The 25,382-nt window shown below is 40.7% G+C and overlaps 1 protein-coding gene across 1 annotated transcript in view; it reads left to right on the forward strand.

Moving 5' to 3' along the window:
- Positions 1-8,546: 8,546 nt before the first annotated feature.
- MTMR12 (myotubularin related protein 12) overlaps positions 8,547-25,382 on the forward strand; it is a gene marked incomplete at its 3' end in the record, with an annotated part of 35,487 nt that continues 18,651 nt past the window's right edge. Inside the window, exons 1-7 of the mRNA XM_080362253.1 lie at positions 8,547-8,678; positions 16,805-16,859; positions 18,038-18,177; positions 20,022-20,094; positions 21,306-21,436; positions 22,115-22,208; positions 24,661-24,784. Of these exons, the coding sequence (XP_080218379.1) occupies positions 8,619-8,678; positions 16,805-16,859; positions 18,038-18,177; positions 20,022-20,094; positions 21,306-21,436; positions 22,115-22,208; positions 24,661-24,784 (677 nt within the window). The 5' untranslated portion in view covers positions 8,547-8,618. The remainder of the gene's footprint in view (positions 8,679-16,804; positions 16,860-18,037; positions 18,178-20,021; positions 20,095-21,305; positions 21,437-22,114; positions 22,209-24,660; positions 24,785-25,382) is intronic.

Consider the following 25,382-nt stretch of genomic DNA (forward strand, 5'->3'; position numbering starts at 1 on the left):
CAAGCTAAATTAAAATGGAAAGAAAAGTTACATCAAGTAGTAACCCAGCCAACTTCACACTGTGAAGATAGTGTGGGAAAATGAAGAAAAATGCTCTATTTTGTGCAGAGAGAAGACCTAGTCCAGTACATCATTTGCCACCCATGCAGCAACTGCAGTGCTCCACGAAAAAAAGACAGAAATAAATAGAAGTGCCAAGTGACTGAGGAGGTTGAGACTGCAATGCTTTGGGCCGAGTGTTAATTAATGTTACATGAGATGTCACTGCAAATGGGCTGGGAGAAAAGCTGAAGGGAAAGATGAAGAGAAGGGACTGACTTTCCATGCACCTATCCTGCTTCTCAGAGAAAACTGCACATCTGGTGCCCGTGCCTTGCTGCCTTACACGTGACTGAAGGGGAGAGCATTGGAAGAGCTTGAGCACACTTCTCCAAACAGCTGGAAACCAAAAATGCTGCACAGCCAGAAAGAAAAAAGTGCCGTGTTGTGCAGAAAGTCAACGTGCTCTGCTGGACTCGCGTTTGAAATGTGTGGGTGCTCACGACAGCAGAGAGCGCTGCGTCGTTAGCAGCAGGTTCCGCTGGGAAGGCAGCGCGGTAATAACTTCCACCTTGCTGTTACAAGCACGAAGAGAAAACTGATGTTTCAGCCACCCCAGCATTCCTCTCTGTTGCCAGAGAATGCAATATTTATTCAAAAGAGTTTTTAAATACGTAAATAAATAAATAAATAAATAAATATTTAAGATGCAGCAAAGTTGCCATGGCAGCAAAATCCTACATAAAATCTCTGCTCATGGATCAGGAGAGAGCAGTGGTTCGAAACACGATGGCAACTATCTCATGAGGAAATTAAAAGTAAGTACTTTTAGAGGTAAAGAAAGGAAACATTTCATTGTAGGCACAGAAGAAGGGAGAAAAGAGATTCAGTTTGCCCAGAGTGACTGGGAGTCTCCAAAGAAGAAAAGTGCTATAGAGGTTCTCCCAGGTAAGGGGTCGTGCTGAGGAACGTAACCTGAGAAAGAGTTTATAAAGACAGACTTGAGAAACCATGTGTCAGAAGAGTATATCTGGCACTTCATTGGGAACAGGAGGAGAGGGACATTTCAGATGCAATTCTGCATTTTTGCTGTCTTGCAACCATTTCTCAATAAACTTCTTGCAGCTGCCACCAGGGGTGATTTCAGGGCAACAGATTCAGGGTAAGCATTCCTCATATGGCAATAGTAAATCACAAACAAGGATTCTGGATGCTTCAACTAATGTCCCCAGCATGTTCTCCAGTGTACCCAGAGGCACAAGATGTGCCAATTTACAAGCTGTGTGACCAGTTCAGAGCTCCTTTTACAGGAACAGCCAGGGCTGAGGTGTCTCCTAAGGAGCAGTGAAGCAGAGTGAGAGAAAACAGACTTCAAAGCCCAGGGCTTGCAACAAAGTCCACACAATAAACTTTCACTGACCCTCTGCTGGTTTATATATTCTCCCTGAGGAACAGTCTGCCTACAAATGTCACCCACACATCAGAAAATAATTGGAGATTTAAAATAACTTATTTCTTTGGAAAAACCCTCTGGAGTTCTGGAAGCGCAGGTCATTTCTGGAGTCCCTGAGACACTGAGACATGCCAAATTCCCATGCAGCTGTTAGGATATGTTTTAATTCTAGAAAGTTTGGTAAAGAAGCTTTCCAATGGCTTGCAGCTGAAAACCCCAGCAATTCTGGAGAAAAATGTTCTAGTAAGTCAAATATAGTTGGTAACAGGGAAGAATAAATAGCTTGATAAGATGTCTTCTACAATATATGCTGCTTCTGGTAGGTTTGCTGGTTCCAAGATTCATTTCTCTTAGCCAAATAAAGGTTTACCTTGCTTATACAAAGGTCTTCTTGGACTCAGGGACAACAATGGGAAGCTAGAGCCAGCCTCTAGACTCATATTTGTGGTTTACTATTAGTTTCTGCTAAAGAGCATGTAGCTTTCCTTAAGGAGTAAGTTTGTGCCTGTTCCTTAAATTATCTGGGCTGGAATTTTTGGTTACAGCAGCTGTATGGGAGACAGGGATGACAGCACAAGCATTTACCCGGATGGCTCCTGTCAGTACCCCAGATACATGAGTATTGACTCACACATGCATTTTTCATTAGGAAATCAAAGCCAAGATCATGTCAAAGGCCTGGTAGGCAAAGTAAAACAAGCACATGTTTTATTTCAGTCATGCACTGACACAGTTTTCACTGCTAAAGGAAAGAACAGAAGAGACAAGATGCTGCTAGCAAAATCTTCGAGTCTCTATGTGTACTTCACAAAGAGGCTACTGTCTATGCCTAATACTGGGTATTTCTCCCTACAGATACACTAGAACCTGCCTGTCCGGTACTCCGTGACTCACACACTAGATGGCCCTTTGTGGCTCCTCTCCTCCCAGAGCAGGAGTCCTCATGGCCAGTGGGAAGAGTCCCAGGAGGCACAGCAGTTTAACTAGACAGACCACATTCCCAGCTGGTGGGGGGCAGCTGGAAATCTTCCCCAAGGACCTCCATTATTTTTGGAGAAGCTACTTGGGCAGAAAGTATCTGAGCCACTGAGTAACTCCAGCAAGGACCCCTTGGCAGCTTTTTCTACCACTCAGCTCAGCGACTGGCATCCAAATTGGGAGCTGAATGCCAACCTTTTATTTTCTGGCGTTTATTCCAAGACATAGAATCAATTCAAACTCTTTGCTGTCAGGAAGACCATGTATCCATTTACCTTTCTTGTTTTCTAAGAGATCATGTTCCTTAGCACCTCCCTTTGGATTGCAAGTTGAGAAGAACTGAGGGTAAGAGATGAGCCCTGGTTTAACTCTGGCCTGACATCCAGCTGTGGTGTAGGCTTTCTCGTGTTATGGATGGGCTTTGGCTCACCCTTTGGGTACTGTTAAGGAGAAGTGTCCAGCCTGAAGTAATATGGATTCACAGCCTTTTCGAGAATAAAAGGAAGAGGTTCACCACACAACAAAGAAGTCTGTGTGTGCCCATGAACAAGTAATTGTGTTTGCTTTCAAGAGAGCTAAAAAAAGGTGGAGAACTTCCCTAGCTCTTGTGTTCTTGTTTCTGATACCATGCTTCCTTGGGTGAGCAGAGTTATTAGTTACTCACTTCCTCTTCTCCCACTTGTAGCTAAGAAAAGGAGATTATTTTGCTAGTAGATGTGAGGTGCTCTGACTTTGTTTTCCATCCTCAAGTTTAAAACATGTAATTCCCGACTGCGTCTCTATGACTAAAGTAAACACTCTGGTTCAGGGTGTGTTCTCAGCAGTTAACGCCTCTGACCTGCTCTTCATTATATACTTGTTAATTTAGTCTTACACTTTTCTGCATTCATGTTTTGACACTCTACACCCCAAATGGTAGAGGAATCTTCCTGGTAAGTGGTGGGATGCCCCCATGGTCCCTCTCCATAACCTTTGAATATCTAGATTATCTCTTGACCAAGACTTAAATTTTCAGTTTGCTTATTAGCTCTGGAAGGCAAACAACAACAACAAAAAACAACAACAAAAACACATTCAGTAATTAGGGGATGGACACAAAATTGCAATGGTCTGTATTGCTACCGCTGAAGTAACTGCTGTTTGCCATCTGAGTCATGAACTGGCCACGTAGGACCTCCCCAGATGGCTTTACATAAGAAGTAAAATGCATCTCTTCAACAACCTTCAGAGGGGAACTGGGCACATCCTGTCCCATGACTAAGACACATGATGGTGCAGGAATCAGAGCAGAAGGTTTCATCTGAGGAAAGGTGCTGTAGAGCTCCTTTCCCTTGACTGGGGGAAATTCACACAAAATCTCCCCAAATAAATTAGGTTCTCATACCAATTAATAGAAAACTTTGCTTACAAAATTAAAACACACAATACGGTCAGTAAAGAAAGAACACTGCGACAAAGAAAAAAAATAAACAATTAGTGGAGGACAGCAATCTGTGACCATATCAATGAGAATGAAAACAAACGGCTATATTCCACAAATCTGAATGTTACCTTGGAGTTCACTATGAAAGTGCCAGACTGTGAAGGATGAAATCTGAACCAAGTTTGGAAACTAAGTCCCAAAGGACACTTTAAAGTACCAGTAGCGGAAAATGTCAATGTAAATCCAGTGCTAAAAGCGTCACCTTAGAGTAGGGCCCTTCTTTTGTTAATAGGTTTGTCTTAATTTGCAAAAAGCTAACATACTTTACTTTTAGTAGGAAGTTGTCTTAGCCTGTGGAAAGCAGAGAGAGCTGCTGGCTGTTTATAAGAAGACTGATTTGCTGACCTTTCCTCAAACACATCACAGTACATTCCTGATTTCCAATTATTTCTTTGATAGTTTCCAGTAATCTGATTTCCTCCTTCGCCTTAAGTCTTCTACATTTCTTACATACTGATTTCAGCTACTTCAATATGGTCTCTCATTGTTTAATATACTAAGCCCTAAACTGAGTTACTTAATTGAACAATAGAGGCAGAGAGTATCAGACCTAGCATGTATGATCGATCTCTGTATAACTGGGGTAAATCTAACACTTCTGGGACACCTCCTGCCTTCTAAGCATGCACAGCTACCTGTGATGCTCTAGGAAGTGCCAGACTAATTGTGCATTTACTACAGAAATATCCGGATTTCTACACCTAAGGGCAATCATTCTGGTAACACCAGACAAGAGTGAGGGGAAAAAAATAAAAGATAAAAATCTTAAAATTCTATCCAGGTAGCTTTTCAGGACAGAATAAGAAGATCACGGAGCTTTGATAAATGGTGACTTTGTGGGATTCTCCTTCCAGCTGTTACCTCAAAGTCTTACCTGCATCACCACTGGAGGTGCGTATACAACAAGCAGTGTCCAGGCCTGCATCCAGCTGTGGTGTGGGGTCAAAGGGGGAGCACAGCTGCTCTGTCCTGCCAGTGGTTTATCACTCTGGAACAGAAGCTCCGCACACAGGAGTGCCTTTGCAGGTCTGTGGAAGGGCAAAGCCTCCCTCCCTTTATTTTCTTCAAAATGAGTAAACAGGAAGCAGAATTTCAGATATAGTCATGCAAGTACCCTCAACACTCAGGCATGGCTTTAACATTAATTCTTTTCACCTGCCTACCCTACACCAACAATGACCTGCACCCCTGCCCAAGGGACTGAGGTGGACAAAGCCTCAGGCTCAGAAAAGCTGGAATGGGGTATAAAGCTGTATTCAGTGATCTTCGCCAACTGTGCTCCAGATACTGCCTAGGATAATGCCTTATCCAGGCTACTCACTTCCCAGAGCCAAAGCAACCCTGACAAAGAGAACTGCCACAAGGGAAAATATGAGATAAGGCTTGTTGTAGCTAAGAGGGTCCCTGAAAGAAAACTGATAGGAAAGTTGCAGACAGCTCCTTTGTGGCTCCCTTCCATCAGCTGTTCCCACCAAACCTGGGCACAGCTGAGAATTCAGCCCAAAGAATTAGTCAAATTAATGGCATGTAAGTTTTTTGAACAGAGCATTCTGTGTTCATGGGAAGAGCAGAGCTGGTCTGTGAGCTTCCCTTCTGCAGACAGATCTAAAGGTAAGTACTGTGATTATATTTTTAGAAAGAATACAAAAAGATACAAAATGGGGGCAGTGAAATGCCGTATGCTCTTAACCCACCACATAAAAATTAGAACTAGACTTTTAAAAAAGTTTTGCTTTTCTTCATTAGCATGACTGTCATTGACATACACATAAAATGGAACAGAATTAAATTATATTATGTTATAAGCTCACTTTTTTTTTGTATTTTGATGTGGGTTTTGTTGTTTTTTAAAGGAGAGAAAGTCATTGGCAGCATGGAACAAAACTTCCTATTTGGAAATAATGTGGGAAGATGGATCATCATCCCAGGAAACTTCAATTTGTTGCAGAAATGATTTTTTAAAAGGCCTTTGTTAGTGATGAGAACAATCTCAAACGATACAACACTGAACCATCTTATTTCCTCATGGGGAGGAGGTGACTCAGAAAAACACTACAGAGTAAAAATGCTGGAGGGAGGGAGCACAGGAAAATAAAAGTTAATATATAAATACATAAATGAGAGGCAGCAGATGACTACGGGGAGAGCACACAGATGAGGTGGGGAAGGAGAGCACTCAGAAAGGCCAACTTCAGCCTCCCGAAGGTGCCCTGAGCACTAGCCGCTCTGTCGAGGCTTTTTCTGTACAAGGCTTTTATTTGGTTGCCCCATTATCTTCAGAAGGAGCCTAATTCCCCTCCACTGACTGCAAGGGGAATCTATGGAGGTTAGGTGGCTGGGCTGAAGCCTGGCTTTTGGGAATACTCCTCACAGACACCCAGGATTTTAGAAGAGCAAGGCAGAAGAATGCACAGAGGTCTTTCTGGGGAAAGGGAAGGTCACCCAAGCCCTGGGTGCTCTGTAACCTGTTCGGCACAGTGCGCTCTGTTGCAGCTGTTCTTTTCAGAGGCAAATGTACCGTTCTGAGGTACATTACTTCGCTTGTGTGACAGCTTTGCTTTGTCCTTTCCAGAAAAAGGTGAACACGCTGACTGATGAAGTGGGGATCTGAACATTTGAAAAGGGTTTCAAATCCCTTCAGCAATGGGCTCAGCCTGGTGTGTTTGGAATCCTGGGGAGCACACCAGGACGTGAGACTATGTGGATATTCCACTGATAGCAGTTATATACGTTGGGATTTTGAGGATGTAGGGCTTTTTTTGATTAGATGTTGAAGAGTGAATTCCCATGTGCTATGTGGGAACCAAAGCTCCTTTTGCACTTCCCATCGGAGTTAACACTCTGGCCCAGTGTCAAAACATCCCTTCCTCTTCAATACATGCTAGGTAGCTGCTTTTTGCCTTAATCTGCTTGTAAACTTCAGGGTGCGTTTGGAGGTAATCCTGCTGTTGCCACTGTAAATCCAGACGCTTTGAAATATATATATTTTATGGTGTTATTCTCCTTACGTATTTGCTTACAACTGGAGAGCATGGAGGAACTGTCCCAATTTTCCATCCACCCTAGGTTTGCACAGTTGTAACCATGGGCTGTATTTTTGACCTATGCAGCTGAGATCAGACGCAGTGTAAAGGAATTATGTGGAAGCAGCTGTGGAGTGAAATGTGAGAGCTCTTCTGCATGGGATCCCACACCAGAATAGCCTTTGTTGTAAAAGTACTAATGAAACCTCATATCTGAATTTTCTTTTTTTTTTTTTTCAGGCTGGTGGTGACTAAATCCGAAACACTTTTCATTCCTTGAGACTGAAAATAGGGAAATTAATTTATTTCTGCATTAAAACAGCAACTCTATTCTATTTTTATAAATGCCATCTTATGACTCCCTGTACCTCTTTTTCTTTCTCCTTTTAGTTTCTCCAGATATGGGTTTGGAGCAAGGTAAATTAAGTGAAATATTACAACAAGAAGTGAGAGAGCAATATGAAAAGTGCTTATTATTAGTACTTGGAGGAGCTATTGATTTTTCATGTCCTACAGTCTATTGAAGTTTGTAAAATATACTTTATTTTTGTAAAAATATTTCCATAAATACTCTGTATGCAATTTGTCACCTCAGTTACCATTTGTCATTTTAATTGCTGGGTAGTTCTGATGCCACAGGCAGTTCACAACATTTGCATTGTTCTTTATCCGCATAAAACTTAAGCTTTTAAAAAATAACCTAGATACCCAGTAAACCTGGTATTTATTTACAGCTCTGATTATACAGTGTCCAAAGACAACATTCCAGGGAGGCTGCAGCTGTTAACGCTTTAATAGACATCGGGCAGACGACTTTTCAGGGTCTATCAGCAGCCAGGTGTAGAGAATTACCAAAAATCTAGAGGATAGTTTAAACAGATAGCCTGTTTTATGACATTTTCATTGCCCGTCTCCTGACTGAAGTAAAACTCAGCATGTCATTTTACTTAACACCGAGTTTCCTCAGGAGCGCGCACGGATGCAACACGGGCATTTTGCAGATAAGAAATGGACAATTTAAACAACGTGACAATTCCACTGCAGAACAGGGGAAAGGAAACACTCTGTCAGTGCCCCGCAGAGCCGTGGGGATCCCGCGGGAGAAACCGGGCGGGGCGGCTGCACCCCGCCCGCCGGCACCGGCTCCCGGACCCCGCGCCGCTGCCGGGCGCGGCAAAGCGGCGCTCACCGCCCGCACAGGCGGAAGTGCCGCAGCACCCCTGCTGCCCTGCGGCCACCGCCCCGGCCCGGCCCGGCCCGCCGCGCCCCTTGTGGGGTGCGGGCAACAGCGCCCCCCGGCGGCCGGGCTGGGCCACGCCCCGACTGGCCTCCCTCTTCGCCTCTCACAGCCCCGCCTCCTCCAGGCGCTTCCCCTCGCGGCCAATAAGAGGAGGGCGCCATTATGACTGACAGCAGTTGTGGCCAGTGAGAACGGGTGCGGCGGGGAGGCGGTGCTCTAGGAATGGCCGGCGGCGAGGTGGGCGGGCACCGGCGTAGGGGCGGGGTCAGTACGTGCTACGGTTACCGCCGCTGTCCCTGCCGCCGCCGTTGCCGGCTGGTCGTCGCCGCGGCCCCCTGAGGAGAAGCGCGGGGAAGCGGTGCCGCTGCGGGCTCCAGGGGCAGACGGGAGGCGGCCTGAGCCATGCTGGGCAGCGGGGCCAAGGTGGCCAAGCCCTCGTTCGTGTCCTACATCAGCCCGGAGGTGCGGGGCGGCGGGACGAGGAAGGGGCCGCGGGCGGCGGAGCTGTGAGGCTGCCGCAGCCCGGGCCCGCGGGGCGGGGGCGAGTCCGGCGAGGGCCCGCTGGGGTCTCGTCAGGGCCGCGGGAGCAGGGCTGCCGCTCCCCTCGGCGCGCTGCCGGGCTGCTCGGCCGGAGTTTGCCGCCGGGAGGTGTGAGGAGCTTGGCGGTGCGGCCGCGGGACGGGCGTGCGGCTGGAGAAGGGCGGGTGCGAGCGCTGCCGGGTGCCCTCTCCCGGGGGTGGCGGGTCCGGTGCCTCGGAGGCGCTTCCCTGGGAACGGAGAGGAAGTACCGTGCTTGTTGCTTCCTGAGAAAGCTTAAAAAAACTGTAGCTGGCCGGTCAGTTTTGAGATGGTTATTTTTCTGGTGCTTCACGTGCGTTGTTTTCGCAAGCTCTAAGCAGATGTCAGGCTGTCACCGTGACTGCTCAGCTTGTAAGGTGGGACTTTCCCACCCTGTTTTTCTCGGTGTCCCTCACCGTCACTCCCGATGTGTGCTCTGCCTCTGCAGGCTCCTCCTGTTCAGCTCTGTTGGTCCAAAGCGCTGGGGCCCTTCTCACACAGCTTAGGGTTGGACTCTTGGCTGTGCATATCTTTCATATTGTTCTTCCTGTTGTCCTTTCACATATTTATTGAAACTTATGTTGGCAGTCTGACTGAAGTGGCTTTAGACTCAGTTTACTGAGGTCATGTTGTTAGCAGATGTTGTTAGATCAGTATTATTATTCAGTATTCCTTCATTTATTGCTCCTGGTGAACAGCTGTTTTCTAGGAAAACCAGTCTTCGTGAAAACTACCCATTTGTGGTGTTGTGTTTTTTTTTCCCTCCATAGTTCTTTGTAATCTGTGTCAAACTGGTTCTTCTTAGTTGTTGAATTTTCTTGAGAGCTTCTTGGGGAAGAGATTTTTGTCTATCTTGTTAATTAGTACAGAGTTGGTCACTGATAGGACCTTGGAGAATCTGCTGGTTTTATTTTTCACTGAATCTGAAATAACAGTGCAAAGTTATTATGGCTTAAGTCAGCTGTGCTGATTACAACTTACATCCTTATTTTGTGGTAGAAACTCTAGTTTTATGTTGTTAAGCCCTGGTGACTTGTAGTTTCATCAGGTCACTTTAAAAGCTTTTTTTCTTCCTTGTATTTTTTTCAGTGGAAATGGATGTAAATGATAGTTACAAATATTTCTGGAGTCAGCAAATATATGTATGAAGTCAGTCTTTCACCTTAGGAAAGTATGTTGTACAAATATACAAAAAATGTGTACTCAACGAACTGAATTTTGCAAAGGTAAGATCTTCACTTGTTGCACTTACTGAAAGCCACTTCACCATTTAAACAAGTGTTCTGGGTGATTAAAGCTTGCTGGAAAAAGGGACCAGTGAGAAAACGGTACAAGTCAAATATGTGTAGTGCAGTAAGACACAAAACAATAAAGAATACTTCAACTGGATTATAACTACAGTAATGTAACTCTTCAAATACGATATTGTTGGTTGCAGGAAGGCAAAGAAAGGTATTTAGTACTGGAAGATGAAGCTTTTAATAAAATATTCTGATGCACTAGAGCTTGCAGTCATTTACTTTATCCATGTTGCTTCTAACTATCTCCTTGATGCACTTAAATTTAGGAATTTAATGGACTCTTGCAGCAGAAACTTTGAAATGTAGACCTGATAGCTGCCCCAGAATTAGTGTCTCTTTCACAGCCTCAAAAGCTCAGTCAAACTGAGGTCATATTCCAGTTGCAAGTAAGGGAGGTTTAACTATTTGCTCTGAGTTTGGCATCTTGACAGCCTGTGACTACCTTAATGGGATGGTTACACAGCAAGCTGAAGACTTCAGTGATTTTTTTATTTTTGATGAGGATTAAAAATAAAATGTTAGATATGTGATGAAACCTGTGAGGCTAATTGTGGATCTGGAAAAAAACCCACATTGATTAGATATCCTAAAATAAGCGGAAGTGAGCATGTCTCAAGGAACAGTATTCCTTACGTATGTGAGAAAATAGACTTTCTGAACACAAATTTCCTGTACCTGTTAACTTTCATGTAGCTGAGTTTTAAAATTGGGGTTAGACTGATAGAACAGTGGAAATACTTCAGTCCCTCTTATGTGGAAAATAGTTTGGTTAACTGGGAACTTTCATCAAGACAGTGCAACTACCATCCTAGGGCAGACTAATACCCTGTCTCTTTCAGTATCAGGTGCTTGGGCAGAAGTGTTGGCAGCAGGTATGTTTAGTATTATGCTTCCTCTGGTAGACCCTTGTCAAAAGATGGGAAACAGCAGTTCAGGGACTTAATGAGCTTGAGGTTGTGTCTAGATAGCATTTGAGTTCATGATGGACTTGTCCGTGGATTTATAGAGCCTTGCCTTGAATCTGTTTATACTTCTGACTTGCAGCAAGATTTTCTGTAAATCACGATGCAATATAGAGCAATAGTGTTACGTTACAGTAGTGTTACGCTCTCGTCATTCTTGCAACCTCCAGATTCATTGTGCTTGCCCATGTTCCTCTGGTATGTTGTTTGAGACCTAAAACTGCTGCCTCTGTGTTATGTGAGCCCTACAGCAAGACAATGTGACAGGTAGAGCTGAGCTTTTTTTCTAGCGCTAGCTCGTTTAGTCCATCCTCGGATACCTGACGGACACATTAGGTAATGTTCAGAAAAATAAAATGAAATGTGCTTTATACTGGTTTTGGCATTTGTGTGTTTGAATGTGAAAAGAAACAGGAACTCTATTCATGTTAATATATAGCAAGACAGAAGTGAAGAGTGAACAGAAAATGCTGTTTATTGAAGGAACAGAAGTGATTTCCGCTGTGAAACCCCAGAATGTCTATAAAAGCAACACTTTTGACGTCTGACTAAATATAACCTAGTTATGCTGTGCTGTGTGGAACTACAGATCAATCAATGGTCTGTTGAGAGCAAGACCGTAGGATGTTGATATTAGTGACACACTTCCCCTCAGGACAGACTTGGCTACCATGCAGGAAGTGGGGTGAATAGTAGGGTATAAAGTCAATATTTTGACATGTCTGATTATAGACCAGGAAAATTTGTCTATGGAGACATAGAAATAAGAACCAGTGAATTACTTCATGATTTCTAACTGAAATATTACAAAACTGAAAGCATTTGTGAGGCCAACAAGCTGGATCATGTTTTACTTCAATTTGAATAAAAGTTTGTTCGTTAAACTTGATTTAAAGCTTAATGTTACTTTTTGTGCATGCATTCTTAAAAGTTAAATCCTCCATGTTAATTCTTATAGGATGTTAGGTCTGCTATTAGCCCATGAACTTTAAAAGAGTTTGTTCTGCTTCATTCTGTTTCTCTGTGAAATCTGAAGTGCAAAGTTGTGAGGGTAACTTTCAGACCTCTTGTGCTTTGTTCCAAATCATGCATTGCTGTCAGCTCATAGCCATTATGAACACTTGTTGCTTGTGAGTCTTGGTGCAATATTAACACTCTTAAAATAATATGTCACTACTTTTAAATTGGAGCGATGAAACTGAAGAGTGGCACAAGGAATGGGAGTTACCACAGCGGACAGCTGGGCTCTGGGCTGACGTGGGGGAAGCTGGTTGTTGAAGTCAGAGGAGAGAAACAGGACAATGTAAGGAAAGAGGAAAGTATAAAAGTTGAAAAGGACATGGAAAACATCCACTATGACCTAATGGGCTATAAGATAATGGAGCTGTGAAAGGAAGGAAAACAAGCATTTAGAGATTATTTTCAGCACCGTTATTAAAGTGTAGTAAGTATCTTCTTTGGATTGTATGACAACACAATGTGGGATTAGGCTTGTTTGACCAAGAAATAGTCTTCCAGAAAATACCAAGTGTGTATTGTAGTTCATTTCTGAATACTAGTGTGTATTCAGAATGTATGATAAGCATGTGCACAGGTATTTCGTCTTTTGCAGGAAATTTCAGTGAAACTCCTAGACAAAAGTTTGATTTATTTTACTAAGGAATACTGTAGTCATTTGCTAAACCACCACAACTAACTTGCAAATATTTTGGTAAACAGTTTGAGTTTTACAACTGATAAAGAAAAATATGTAGTTAAGAAAGCTATCACAGCCCTCTGTTAGTCTTCTAGTATAGTAAATAAGAAAAAACAGGAGTTCACTGCAAGCCTCCCCACAGGATCGAGCTTCCCTGTGGCAAGATTACTTCTGGAAGACTATATGAGAACATTAAAATGTCCTGTGTTCTTACAGCACTGCTATTTGCTGTCAGTCTTGGAAGGATGTATGTTTCAGCCAGTACTCTTGAAACCCTGGAAGTGATAACTGGTTCCTTTATTACATGAAACTAGTGGGAAATGTTTTTCTCAGTGTATTTACTGAAAATCTTGTTTTCAGTTTTTGGAATTACTTCGAGCACAAATGTCTGGCTATGGATAAATGGAAACCTTACTGTGTGCTGAGGTAGGTTCAGAGTTTACAGCATATTCTGGTTTGCAGCAGCAGACTGTATGCATGGTCTCTCTGCTGAGAGTGATGATCAACATCCAGTATCAATAGACAATACTGGTTAAAGAAAATTCAAATTCTCTGACAAGATCAGAGTAAGCAGGGTTATAGCTTGCAGGGAATTTTTTTCACATTTTACTCATTTTCTGTCCACAGTCAATTCCTCCCTGTGGAATAGGAGGCAAGGAATTGTGCTTAGTTGTGGTGAGGCTCTAGGACAAAAAGCAGGATCATTTGGGATCTCTCTCATGCCCTAACTGTTACGACCCTGTTAATATAGCATAATTGCTACTGGACTGTACTGATGTAAACTGAATATTGTGTCACACATGGTGGCTCTTTTATGCTTCAGCACTTGGGGAAGATGTGTCACCAGACAGACTTGAGGAACATATTTTAGCCCCTTTGAATATGTTTTTGGGAGAGGTCTGAATATAGTCCCTCCAAACTGCGCAGTTATTCTCTATACTTGGATAAAAATCAAGAAGAAGAGAAAAGGTAAGTCTTTCTTTAAGAAAAGTGTTTCTTTATGGTGTCGTCCCCCCGCTGTTGAGGCAGAGGATCTGCATGGAGCATGTTGTCTCCTCCTGGCACTTCATGGTTTCATAGTGCTATCAGCTGAAGGCGGTTTGAAATGACAAGGAGAATGATGCATTATGAATTAGTGTAGTGTGAGATGTTGTCAGCCTCCAGTTTCACTATGATTTTGTGATAATTGTGGAGTATTCCTGTCTTGCCTGCCACCGTTTGGTAGCCTGGAAACAAGGGGTGTAGCACAAGCTAAGTGCGCAGATGAGAAGCATCTCCAAGTAAGAAGTTACTGAAACCTTCAGCAAAGTTGAAGTCTTTGTTTCTATCATTTCTGAGGCAGTTCAAAGTTAATTTTCCTTATTTGTATGGTGTCCTGTGGGTATCTGCTTTTAGCCGTTGCTGGTAGGTAGTAGGGTTTCCTGTGTTGTATCTTGAGGAAGAAGTGCCAAGATTCTGCTTGGGGCATTCAGAACAGGGAACCCACAGTTGAAGTAGTATCTACCTGGAGGTGCACATTGCTTTCAGTGTTCATAAATGGGAAGTGCATGCATATTTGACTTCAACAAAGGGTCAGAGGCTGAAGTTTCCTGAGGCCTGAGTGGATTTAGTAGCTTGTGGGAAGGGAGAGAGACTTGCTTCTTTCTGCTGCTTCCCTTTCTTTTGTTTCTGTGCTCATCAGACCTGTTGATGAGCCAGTTCTGCTAACAATGGGCAATAACAACAAAACCAAATGTAGCACAAGTACAGACTTTCCAGCTGATCTTATGAACCAAATTACCTCACCATGTAGTCAGACAAACCCAGGGATAAAAGGAGTGGGTGGGTATGAAGTGTATGACTGATTGAAGGAGTGTTGGGGAGCATGCGTTTTAGTGTCAGCAGGCTCTTAAGTTAGTCCTAAGATTTGTGTTGCCCCACAACTGAAATCTCTTAGAAAAATGAAGTTGAAACAGAGTGGAAGTATTAGCTAAATTTATGGGTTCCTACACAACTTACACTGACTCATGGTGAGTTAACAACTTGTTTTCACAAAGATCTTTGCCTTCTCTCTTAAAAGAACAAATATAAAATGCAACATTAGTAGAATTAAATATATTTTCATATCCTCCTGTGGAAAATCAGCACAGCAACTTGGATTGTTCAGCAATGTTCATGGCTTGCATTCTAGCTCTCCCTAGTGCACATACGTGAAAATTTTCTTTAAAATATTTATTATTTTATTATGAGAATATAAATGCTGACTTTCAAATAGAACTCTTCTGGAGGCTCAGCTCTTGGAAGCTGTTATGTGTTATAGGAGTTCTGCCTATAGCACTTCAATGTCTGTGGGTTTTTGATAGCTGTTATAAAAGATTCCATGCATTTTAATAAATGGATGTAAGCTCAAAGAACTTATTTGAGGTTGTTTTTTTTTTATTCAGGTCTTACGTGCCCACACCAGCATAAACTGGTACTCATAGTAATAAGTATGAACATTCAAGCACTGAGTATACATAAGCAGTAGTTACTATGTGTGTTATGATATCCCCCAAAGTAAAAGTTACTGGTAGAACACCTAGTTAGTATACTACTTTACTGTTCAGTAGCAGTGATTGTTGGCACACAGTTTGTGAGCAAACAGTGTTGCATTTAGTTGCACACAAATAGTGATAGTAGGAGGCATAGCTATAAAGGCACTACTAAAAACAAAGTTTAGCTTAGAGCTACTGGTGGTGAAGAGACAACATTGGGAAAACGTTTATTTCTTCTCTGAATGCAGCAGTGTTCAGCTTGAGCCATGTTTGCATAGCAACTTACTTAGCTGACAAGAATGAAATATGGTTAAAATTTACTTGTACAACATCCAGGCTTAGAAGTTAAAGGCAGCAAATTGTGTTTTGTTTTCTGTGCTAGCTGCCAGCTGTAGTTACTGATTTCTTTCTTCACAGCACCACCACTGCTTCATTTGATAACTTTTACCTCTTTTCACCCTGTCTTGAGTGTCTCTACAGTTCTCATGGTGTGGTGTCTTAGTTGTTTTAGTTTTGCTGGGCACCTTTCAAGCTTCTTCTTGGGTCTTCTGAGTGTTGAGAGCAAGTGTTTATGTGAATGGCAAAGGGGGATTATTTTTATGCTCTCAAGGGCTTTTGTTTGTTTCTTTGTATTTAACCCAGCAAAAATGTTATTGCTTATGCCTCCTTTTGATTGCTTGTCTTGATTTGCATTATCTGACTTTGGACGCTGGTGACAAGCTAAAATTAGCTTGCTTACGGCTTTGGCCCCAGAGGGTTTTCCAGTTAACTAATAGTTTTCCAGAAAGACTTCAGTGGATGTGAAGTGATTTGGACTTGGAGGAGGAAGTTCTGAACTGGCTGAGCAGGAAGGGTGTAGCATGTCCTCTAGTTTAATAGTTTTTGTTAGAGATTTTAGTCCAACTATCAGTGCCTCAAGGCTAGAATAAGTGATACTGAGAGTTTAATAGGGCTTATTTCTGCAATTTGGGTCCAAATTAAAGGGTATCTTGTGATGGGTTTTACCATTTGGCTCTGAGATTCTGAAATCCCTTTCCCTGTAATGTTAGTAGTACTCTTTAAGTAACTTTTTTACTTTTATTTCAATAATACATGTAAGAAAATCAGAAATAGGTATCAAAGGATGAAGCTTGAAAAGCTGAAAGGAAAACAAATATTAAATCATGCACAGAAAAGCTTAGGAATAAACTCTGGGAGATGGTGTTGTATTATAATAGTAAGTTTATGCTTATGCATTTGCATGTGATAAGAGAACTTGAAGTATTGGCAATGCTTTATTTCTTCCTGTTTCTTATATAAATAATGCATTTCCTTTTGTGTTCACAACTGCATGACACCCACTGACAACGTGGGTGTCAAACTACAGACTTATTTAGGTAATAGACTACTGACCTTTAGTGGAGGAAGCACATTGCCCACTTATTCTACTTAATTTAGGATTTTTTTCCATAATTTTAATTTATGTGCTAGAATATGAAGGATTTAAGAGAGAGGGTGCTGTTATCATGTGTTGAATGTACAGTCTCTGCAAAGTAATAATTATTCTTTCGCTCTTTAGGAAATACACATAAAGGAACCCATAGAAAAGGAAGTAAATCCTCACTTATTACCAGGTAACAGTTTTATATTGTATCATTAGAATTAAATAATAAAATATTAGTCATGTAAACCGTATTTAAATATTGCTATGTCTGTCTAGCAAACAGTCATGTGACATCAGTGTACCAAGTAGTAAAAGAGAGGTTTTGGTGTAGCAACCCACAGAAGTGGAAATGTTTTAAATATCTGCGTCTGCATGAGTTGTTTAAAAAATTATAAAATTTTCAATTCTTGTAGTGTATGGTATCTTCACGTAAGCTGCTTGTGGAGAAATGCCTATACTTCAGTTTGCCTGGTTTCTTAAAAGATAATTTGGGTAGGTTTTTATTTGTTTGGGAACTGGAGACCAAGAAGTAGTGGAAACTTTCTGATTGCTTTGCTTTACTATGAGTTACTTAGGCCTTCTGATGCCTCATTCACTGTTAAGATTTTTTTTTTTTTAATTTACAATTACTAATATAAAATACAAGTAAAATCTTAGAATAAACTAGTATTATTCTGTTGGGTTTTCTGTACTTTTTAGGACAGACTGAGAATTTGGCTGATTATATGCACTACAACCTGTTTTTACTTTTTTGAACTTCAAGTTCAGTTCCTGCTGATTTTAAGATCAGAATTTCATCAACCATTATTTATGCAGACTTGTATTTGAGAACTTTAAAATAGCCCTGAGACCTGTAAAACAAGCAACATCTCCAGTCAAAGCTATGAAAAAAATAACTGATGGATTTGTAATAATCACTTCAAATGTTTCACCGTTCTTAGAGTTTAGCAGTAAGGAAAATTGCAACAGTTTTCAACTTGTTTATTCACAGTATTAACTACTCTGCGGTGGGCTTTAGGGTGGGTTTTTTTGAGTACACACTCACATGGTTGCTCTTTGTAGCTCCAGGCGTTGTTTTCCTGCTGCTTAGAGTGGCCATGATACAGGTACTTCTGGTTACAGAACTCCTAAATGTGTGCAGCTGGACAGTGTTCAGTCCATCTTCAGAAATGTTAATAACCTAGAAGGCTCTCCGTATACTGATTCCAGGATCTGCCTCTCAGTCTTTTCATGTAACAGTGATGAAATATCTCCAGGCATATGGTTAGGTGAAGCCGTCAGGAAGTTAATGCTGAGTTTAAGGTAACAGTTCAAATAATTCAATCATATATATCAGTTGTATTGCAAGACAGTGTTTCTTTCACACAGGTGAACTGCTGCTTTGCGAGGCAAGCACAGTGTACAAGTATATACAAGAAGATGGGTCAAGTCGTGGCACCTATGGGAAACTTGTATGCACAAACTTCAAGATTGCTTTCCTTGACGATGATTCTGCATCAGATGATAATGTAGGAGGACAAGTCTTTTAATTACGACCAAACATGCTCTAAAGACATATAGTGTCTCTGACTAAATAATATCTTTACCTTTTACAAAGATACAGAATGAATGTAGATTTATAACAAGTTTTAATGGCTGCAGACCAGTTTTAAATAGTCTGTATCTGCCTGGTCTACGCCATCCTTCCTCAAGTGAAAATGATGCAAGCATGTATGTGGACACTTATAGTAGACTTAATTTATAACACTGTGTCTTGCGAGTTGGTAATATTGTGAAGGTTAAGTTAAAATAATTGTTTTGAAAATTAGATCAACAATTTAAACCTGATTTCTGACTGCTTATCTAGTAGAAATTGTAGAAGTCTGAATGTGAAACACACTTCTAATGTTGTATAACATCTGACTTGACTTTGGGCTATATCTGCAGAACCAATTCAGAGCTGCACAAGACTAAGCTGGTATTCAGTGGAAATGCTCTAGATAATTGTGTGGCTCAGTAAAGCTCTGAATTATTCCATTCAAACTCAGGTGTTGACTGCAAAGATTTAAAAACCTGGTACTGTTGAGTTGGCAAATGTTAAAAAAGCCTTCAAGTCTTAGAAATTACTTGAATCTTGTTTCTTTTATTTTAGGTTCTCAAATGCAAAGGGGAATGGTAACGCCATACCTTTTTTGATGTGCATAAGCACCTGGAACAGTCTAGTCCCTTTAGGTGATAAAAGTGAAGGACAGCCTAGTATACAGCCCTTGAGTGCGAGGTGATCTTGGAAGCGCAGAATAACTATAAGAATAGAATTTGACACATTGATTGTAGCCAGAAATTTCTTGGGGGTAAAATTCCAGGGAGTTCAAATGTTAAGCTAAGGCTTATCCAGCCAAATATGAATTTTTGGACCTTCTGGAATTACAAAATCACAGAATTAATTGGGACAAAGCTGCAGAGCCCTTTCCACAGATCACATGAGATTTATGCTAAAGTTGGTAGCGGTCATGCTAATTTCTGTTCCATTGCTAACTTTAAATCTTGGGTTTATAGCATGCCAAGTCAACTATTATATAATTTATATATATATGTGTGTATATATATATGTATGTATGTAACGATTATATAATTCTCTTAACAAAAGTTAGTTATTAGCCACCTGATTCAGAGTAGTGCAGACCTGGAAATAACTTGAATGAGGTTAACTGTTCACAGCTGTCTTCATGTAAAATGTGATTTGCTGGTGTAGTGCACATCAGCCTTCTGGTAATTTAACATAGCAATGTTTAACTGTGGCATCACTCAAATGTCACTTTTAACTTTGAACTCATGAATGATAGAAATGAAGAGAGCCCCAAATCACTTCAGGTTTGTCAAAACAGTAGATAAGAGAATTGAGTTGTTCGTGTCTTCATTTTACCCAGTGATAACTCTGGCTGTCTTGTTGGAATATTCTTGGGATACTTGTTCTTTTAGGAGACTTTCTATTTCCTGCCAGGTTCCCATAGCAAGGAAACTTGTCATAAAATGGCTTGGATTACATCAAGTTACTGTATTTCCTGTTTACTGCAATGATTCTAGTTTGAAAAGTGACTCAATAGAAATGCATGCTTTGAAGCTATTTGAAAAGTAAAAACTCAGTCTACATTTCAAGCATGGCTCAGACTTAACTAAAAGTGGATCTGCAGTTTATAAACTATGGCTGTGTGACTTGCATCTGTCTGTATTTTAATAGCTGATCTTCAGTATTCTGCCTTAAACAGCTTATAGGAAGTAATGCTGGTATTAAAGTACTGAATACAGCCTTTACTTGTAAGAAAGTGCTACTGCTTAGTAGTGTGAGATTTCTGATATTTTTTTCGTGTTCTAGGAGCCACAATTTAAGAATAAGATTGTAGGAGAAAATGACATAACCCTGCAATGTGTAGATCAAATCTATGGAGGTAGGTCAGCTTTCTCCTGTTTGTTTAACATGCCTCATGCTTCTGAGTCTTACAGTGCTGGTGCTCTTTTTGTATGTACTTGCATTTTAGAAAACTGATAGTGTTGTCACTTTGGGAACTAGGATTGGGTAGTCTGGACAAAAGAGCTGCAGTTACATTTGACAATGAAATGACAGCTAAGAGCTCTATTAGAACATTTTGATTAATTGTCTTGCTGGGACAGACAAAACCATTTCTTCAGAATGCTGTGGTTGAAAGCGGAGAAGAGTGCACAGTGAAATGTTTGTGACTAAAACTTATGCGTAAGGACCTTCCAGTGTATCAACTATTTCTGTAAATACAGAGATCACTTCATTATAACAATAGCACTGCAGAGCAGTACAGGTACTAAGTTCCCAAACAGTACCTTTTGCTTGCCTAAGGGAATTTTGTTTTATGAGGTTTGTGATGTCTTCAAAATATCAAAGGATATGGAAAATGAGGTTTTAATTTACTTATAAATGAATGGGTGTTTTGCAGCAGAGCTTACAGGCATGCCTGTATGACTTAAAAAGGTAAACAAGAATGGGGCTTATAGTTTCTAAATAGCAGGGAAGGATTTATAGAGAAGCCTGACTTTGGAGTGGTGTTAGAGTATTCAGAGTATTTATGAACCATGTTGTGGATTTGTGAAGCAGTGGACTAGGGAGAGACTAGTGGAAGTTGATTATGAGAACACTATTTAATTTTGCATACAGTGGCCTAGCTGGCAGCACTTGAAGCTGTGAAATGATACATCCTCAAACAGAAGTGAATAAAGGCCTCTCCTGGAGATTTTATGAATTTTTTTTTTTTTTTTTTTTTTAATGTTAGGAGCTTAGAATTATCTCACTTGTTTGGGGACTTTCCCTCAGGCAAAATTACTAAGTTATGTTCTTTGTGCATCTCAGAACTTTGAACTTATTACACAGTCAGAATTTGAACAGAAATAATCACTTAGCAGCTGGCTTGTTGCAAGTTTGGTTTCTGTCTTGCAGGAAGTAGTTTAAAAAAAAGTTGAGTGTATCAGCACAAGAGCTTGCCAGTCTATATTGTACGATACTTGTTTTGACTTGCTAAAACTTGGGGTTGAATTAGTCTATTGAGAATTTTTAAAAGTTAAGCAGGGATATCTTTATCAACTGATGGCAATGTTCTTTTTTCATGTTTACTTAAACTTTTTAATTTTGCAGTTTATGATGAAAAAAAGAAACTTCTAACTGGACAACTAAGAAAATACCCAGAGACGCTAATTATCTACTGTAAAGATCTTAGAGTATTTCATTTCTGCCTGAGATACACAAAAGAAGAGGAAGTGAAAAGAGTAAGTACAGCAACTTAATTTGTTTTAATTCTTTTAAGCTTAGTGTTGGCTGTTTAGTTGTGGGGGTGAGGGAAGGACGAAATTCACCCTGAGAGATCCCTTCAACTTGAGGTGTTTCCTGATCATTCCCAACTCAGAGAGAAAGTAAAAGACTTCAATTTCTAGCTGACCTTAATCATGAAACATCGTTGTGTATAGCAGTTGAAAAGATCGGATGTACTGGCTCTTTGAAGAAAACTGGAGGTGGAGAGTACTATATGAAATTAGCTTCAGCTTTGGCAAACTTGTAAAGCTGTTCTCTTTGTGATACATCATTTAATTACATTTATCGCATTAGACTTCAGCCTTTTTGATACGAAAGCAGTTATTTTCCTGATAACGTGAGTTCTTTTGACAGGTTAATCTGAACTCCAAACTAAGAGTGTACTACTTCTATTTGACTAATAAGAGTCATTCTGGAAGTTGAACATGTATAATACTTCTTATTAAGCCAAGTAGGTACAGTGTCTTGCAGATGACAGAGAGAGCTTTCTGAAAGTCAGTTTTCAGTTGTTAGGGATAGAATCCATTGTTTAATACCTAGGAGAGGGGAGGAAAAAAAAAAATCTCTTTTTTTTTTTTTTTTTGCACTACTAGTCTTAGTCTTTGTTTGGGTGTTAATTTCTGGTCCTTTCCTAGATCGTCAGTGGTATAGTTCATCATAGCCAGACTCCTAAGCTGCTTAAACGCTTGTTTCTGTTCTCTTATGCATCAGCTGCCCCAAACAACACAGGTAAATGTTTTTCTATTTTTGATCTGTATTTGTAACATACTGTTAGTTTTTTAATGAGTAATTTTCCAAGCAAGAGTAGCATCACTGGATTGAAAACTTCCTGTGAGCAGTATGTGCAAAGGCTTTTCATCTGCTTCTGGCTAGAGTGCTTTCCACTACAAAATATTTTGCTTATTTAATCAATGTGTTTTTTCTGTACTATTGCAGTGAACCAAACTTCCTGCTCTTAATTCCTAGATGCCACTGAAAATGTAATCATTTGACAGCAAGTATTTCCCTTTTTGTGCTTATTTGCAAGCAATCTGCTTCTCCCAGGTAACTGCAAAAAAAAAAAAAAGCAGAGGTTTGCATAGCAAGATTCCAGTAGGCATCTGACTTCCTCTTAGAGTGAACTTATTACATAATCTTCCCACTTCATCAAACTTTGCTGAATAATACAGTAAGCTGTGCAATTCAAGATAAAAAGTTGTCAGTGTACTTTCTATTTCTAGCATTTCATAGTTCAGACTTCAACTGAAGTAATAGCACTGTTTTGAATGAGGAACCTGATTATTTGTGTTCCAGAAACACTTATTCCCTTAACAGAAGGAAGTTTTGATGTACCCAAGGTATTAATCGGACACTTAGTTTGATAGTTAAGGAATTACAGAATCATCGAGGTTAGAAGAAACCTCTGGAGATCATCTAGTGATGCTCCTTTCCAACAGCCCCTATTTAGAGTAGTGTTAACTACAGCAAGCTTACCAGGGTCATATCTGGTTGGGTTTTTAATATCTCCAAGGACTGAGACTCCATAACCTTTCTGACCAGCCTGTTTCATTAGTTGACAGTCCTCGTAGTGAAAAGGTTTATTACATTTAAATGGGAATTTGCTTTATTTCGGCTTGGGTGCACTGCCTTTGTCATGTTACCAGATACCACTGCGTGGTTCATCTTCTTTGGTTTCCTCCTGTGTTTCTGCCCTCAGGTTGTAAACACTGGAACGGTTTCTTGCCCCTCTGCATCCCCACCAGGCCTTCTCTTGCCTGAATGATCCCAGCTCTGTCTTTCCTCATATCAGGTTCTTCAAGCCCTTTAATGATCTTAATGGGCATTCAGTGGATTTGGTCCAGCAGGCCCAAGGCCTGTGCCTGTCTTGTGCTGGGGAGCCCAGCCCTGAGCACAGCACTTCAGGCACAGCCTAACCAATGCTGAGCAGAGAACAATAATCACCTCATTCAGCCTGTAGCCAATGGCTTTCCTAACGCAGCCCAAAAATACTTTGGCTGCCTTTGCTGCAAGGGCACATTGCTGGCTCAGGTGTTTCCTGCAGGCGTCATCTGTAACTGGTGTTCAGTTTGAGCTACAAACATCAGAAAGACTGTAAGCTTTTCCAGATGGAGACTAAGCAAACATGGGAGAAGCATATTCCTTATAGCAACATTGAAGTGTTGTGCAAAATTCTTTCATATTTTAATAAACATCCTCAATAATAAATGCCTAGGTCTCATTCTTTATGAAGTGGTTACAGGACAAACCAAGGAGACTTTAGAAATTTGATATTGTGCCTCTAATGGTCTGACACTCTTAAATCTTAACTTGTACCTTAGAGCTCATTAACAATGTTCTGTTTCCAGCTGTAAATTTTTCATCTACCTTATCTTATGTTGGGAAGTTTTAACTTGCCATTGTGTCTTCTGTGGAAATTCTAGCTCTGTTTGGTATTTCAGTGTTAGCTGATGTTGCAGGATACTTAATTATGACAAGTGTTTAAAACAATTTGCCATACTATTTGCCATACTCCATAAATTACATGGTTATTACACAAGATCTGATGCTAAATGAACATGCTCTTTTAACTCTAGCTGAGGTGGCTAAATAGAATTACGGGTGAAGTTCTCAGTTGAAATGACTGACACTGAATTGCTGTAATAGTTCGGGGTTTTTTTGCTGTGATCGATTTTCTGCTCTTATTAAGTGCCTGAGATGTTCTGTTCAGTGCAAAGCCCCTATCTGTGATGGAAGAATGAACTTTAAATGAAATGCAGTATCTGAATTGCAGAAAGGCTTTTGGTCTAATTACTAATTCTACATCTAAGTGTATTTTATTAGATGCCAATCTAGGGAACACTGCACTAGGGTACAGTGGTATTTGCTGCACAGCATCCTGGGTTTTAGTCTGGATGTGAGGAGAACCTCAATTGTATGGAAGTTCTCTAAGAACTGATTGGTTTCTGTAGGATAAACTATTCCTGAAGTTATTAGTTAAAGTAGTATTTGACAGAAGATGTGTTGTTAAAGATCAGCCAGAAGCAGAGTGTTGTACAAAGGCATTTTACCTTTGACTCAAGGCTTTATATACAGAAGAGGTTTTGCTTGCTTACCTTAATGAAAACTAACTGCTTAATTTAGGAATGTATTCATGTTAGAGTTCCTGATACTCTGCAGAGTTAACGCTATTGGTGTCTGACAGATGGAAGAAACCAAACTGTGATGTTTGATACTCTTGAGGACTGGCGTGATGAGTTGGAGCGGACCAAAGGGAATGTGAAATACAAAGCAGTGACTACCAATGAAGGCTACAGAGTCTCTGAAAAGTAAGCTTGCCCTGGTTAATAGTGACCTTTGGATATACATCTCATTAAGACTTGCAAAAATCAGTGCTACTGTTGATGCTGAGCGTTATATGGTTGTTTAGGGGTTTTTTTAGCAACTGGTTTCCATTTTGGTTAATGGGATACTTTGATTTGGGAGTTCAGGAAGTCATTTTACACAATCCCTGCTCAAGCAGGTTTAACCTCAACATTAGGTCAGGCTACTCTGGTCAGTCAAGCTTGGAATATCTCTTAGAGGTGGAGAATACTACCTTAAAATGGAATAAAAAATTTGTAGGTCTGGTACCTATGCTTTTGTCATACTTACTGGTTAGGATATTTTCTCAGTCTGATACCTTTACTATGGTAAAAATTAAAGTCACATGCACTTGAGATTTTCTTATTAGCTGGGTGCCTGAATGAGGAGAGAGTAACTGGTTTAAAGTATATCTGGAAAATGTGCTGATGGAAGTTAAGTTGCATTGCCTCTAGTGCAAGATGAGAGATGTGTGTGTCTACTAATTTAGCTAAGTAGCTGGTGAATTACTGAACCCCTTAGGATGTACTCAGGGCTTTGTGTACTAGTGTTGTTTAATATTGA

Source organism: Nesoenas mayeri, assembly GCF_963082525.1.
Source record: "Nesoenas mayeri genome assembly, chromosome: Z".
Taxonomy (NCBI): domain Eukaryota; kingdom Metazoa; phylum Chordata; class Aves; order Columbiformes; family Columbidae; genus Nesoenas; species Nesoenas mayeri.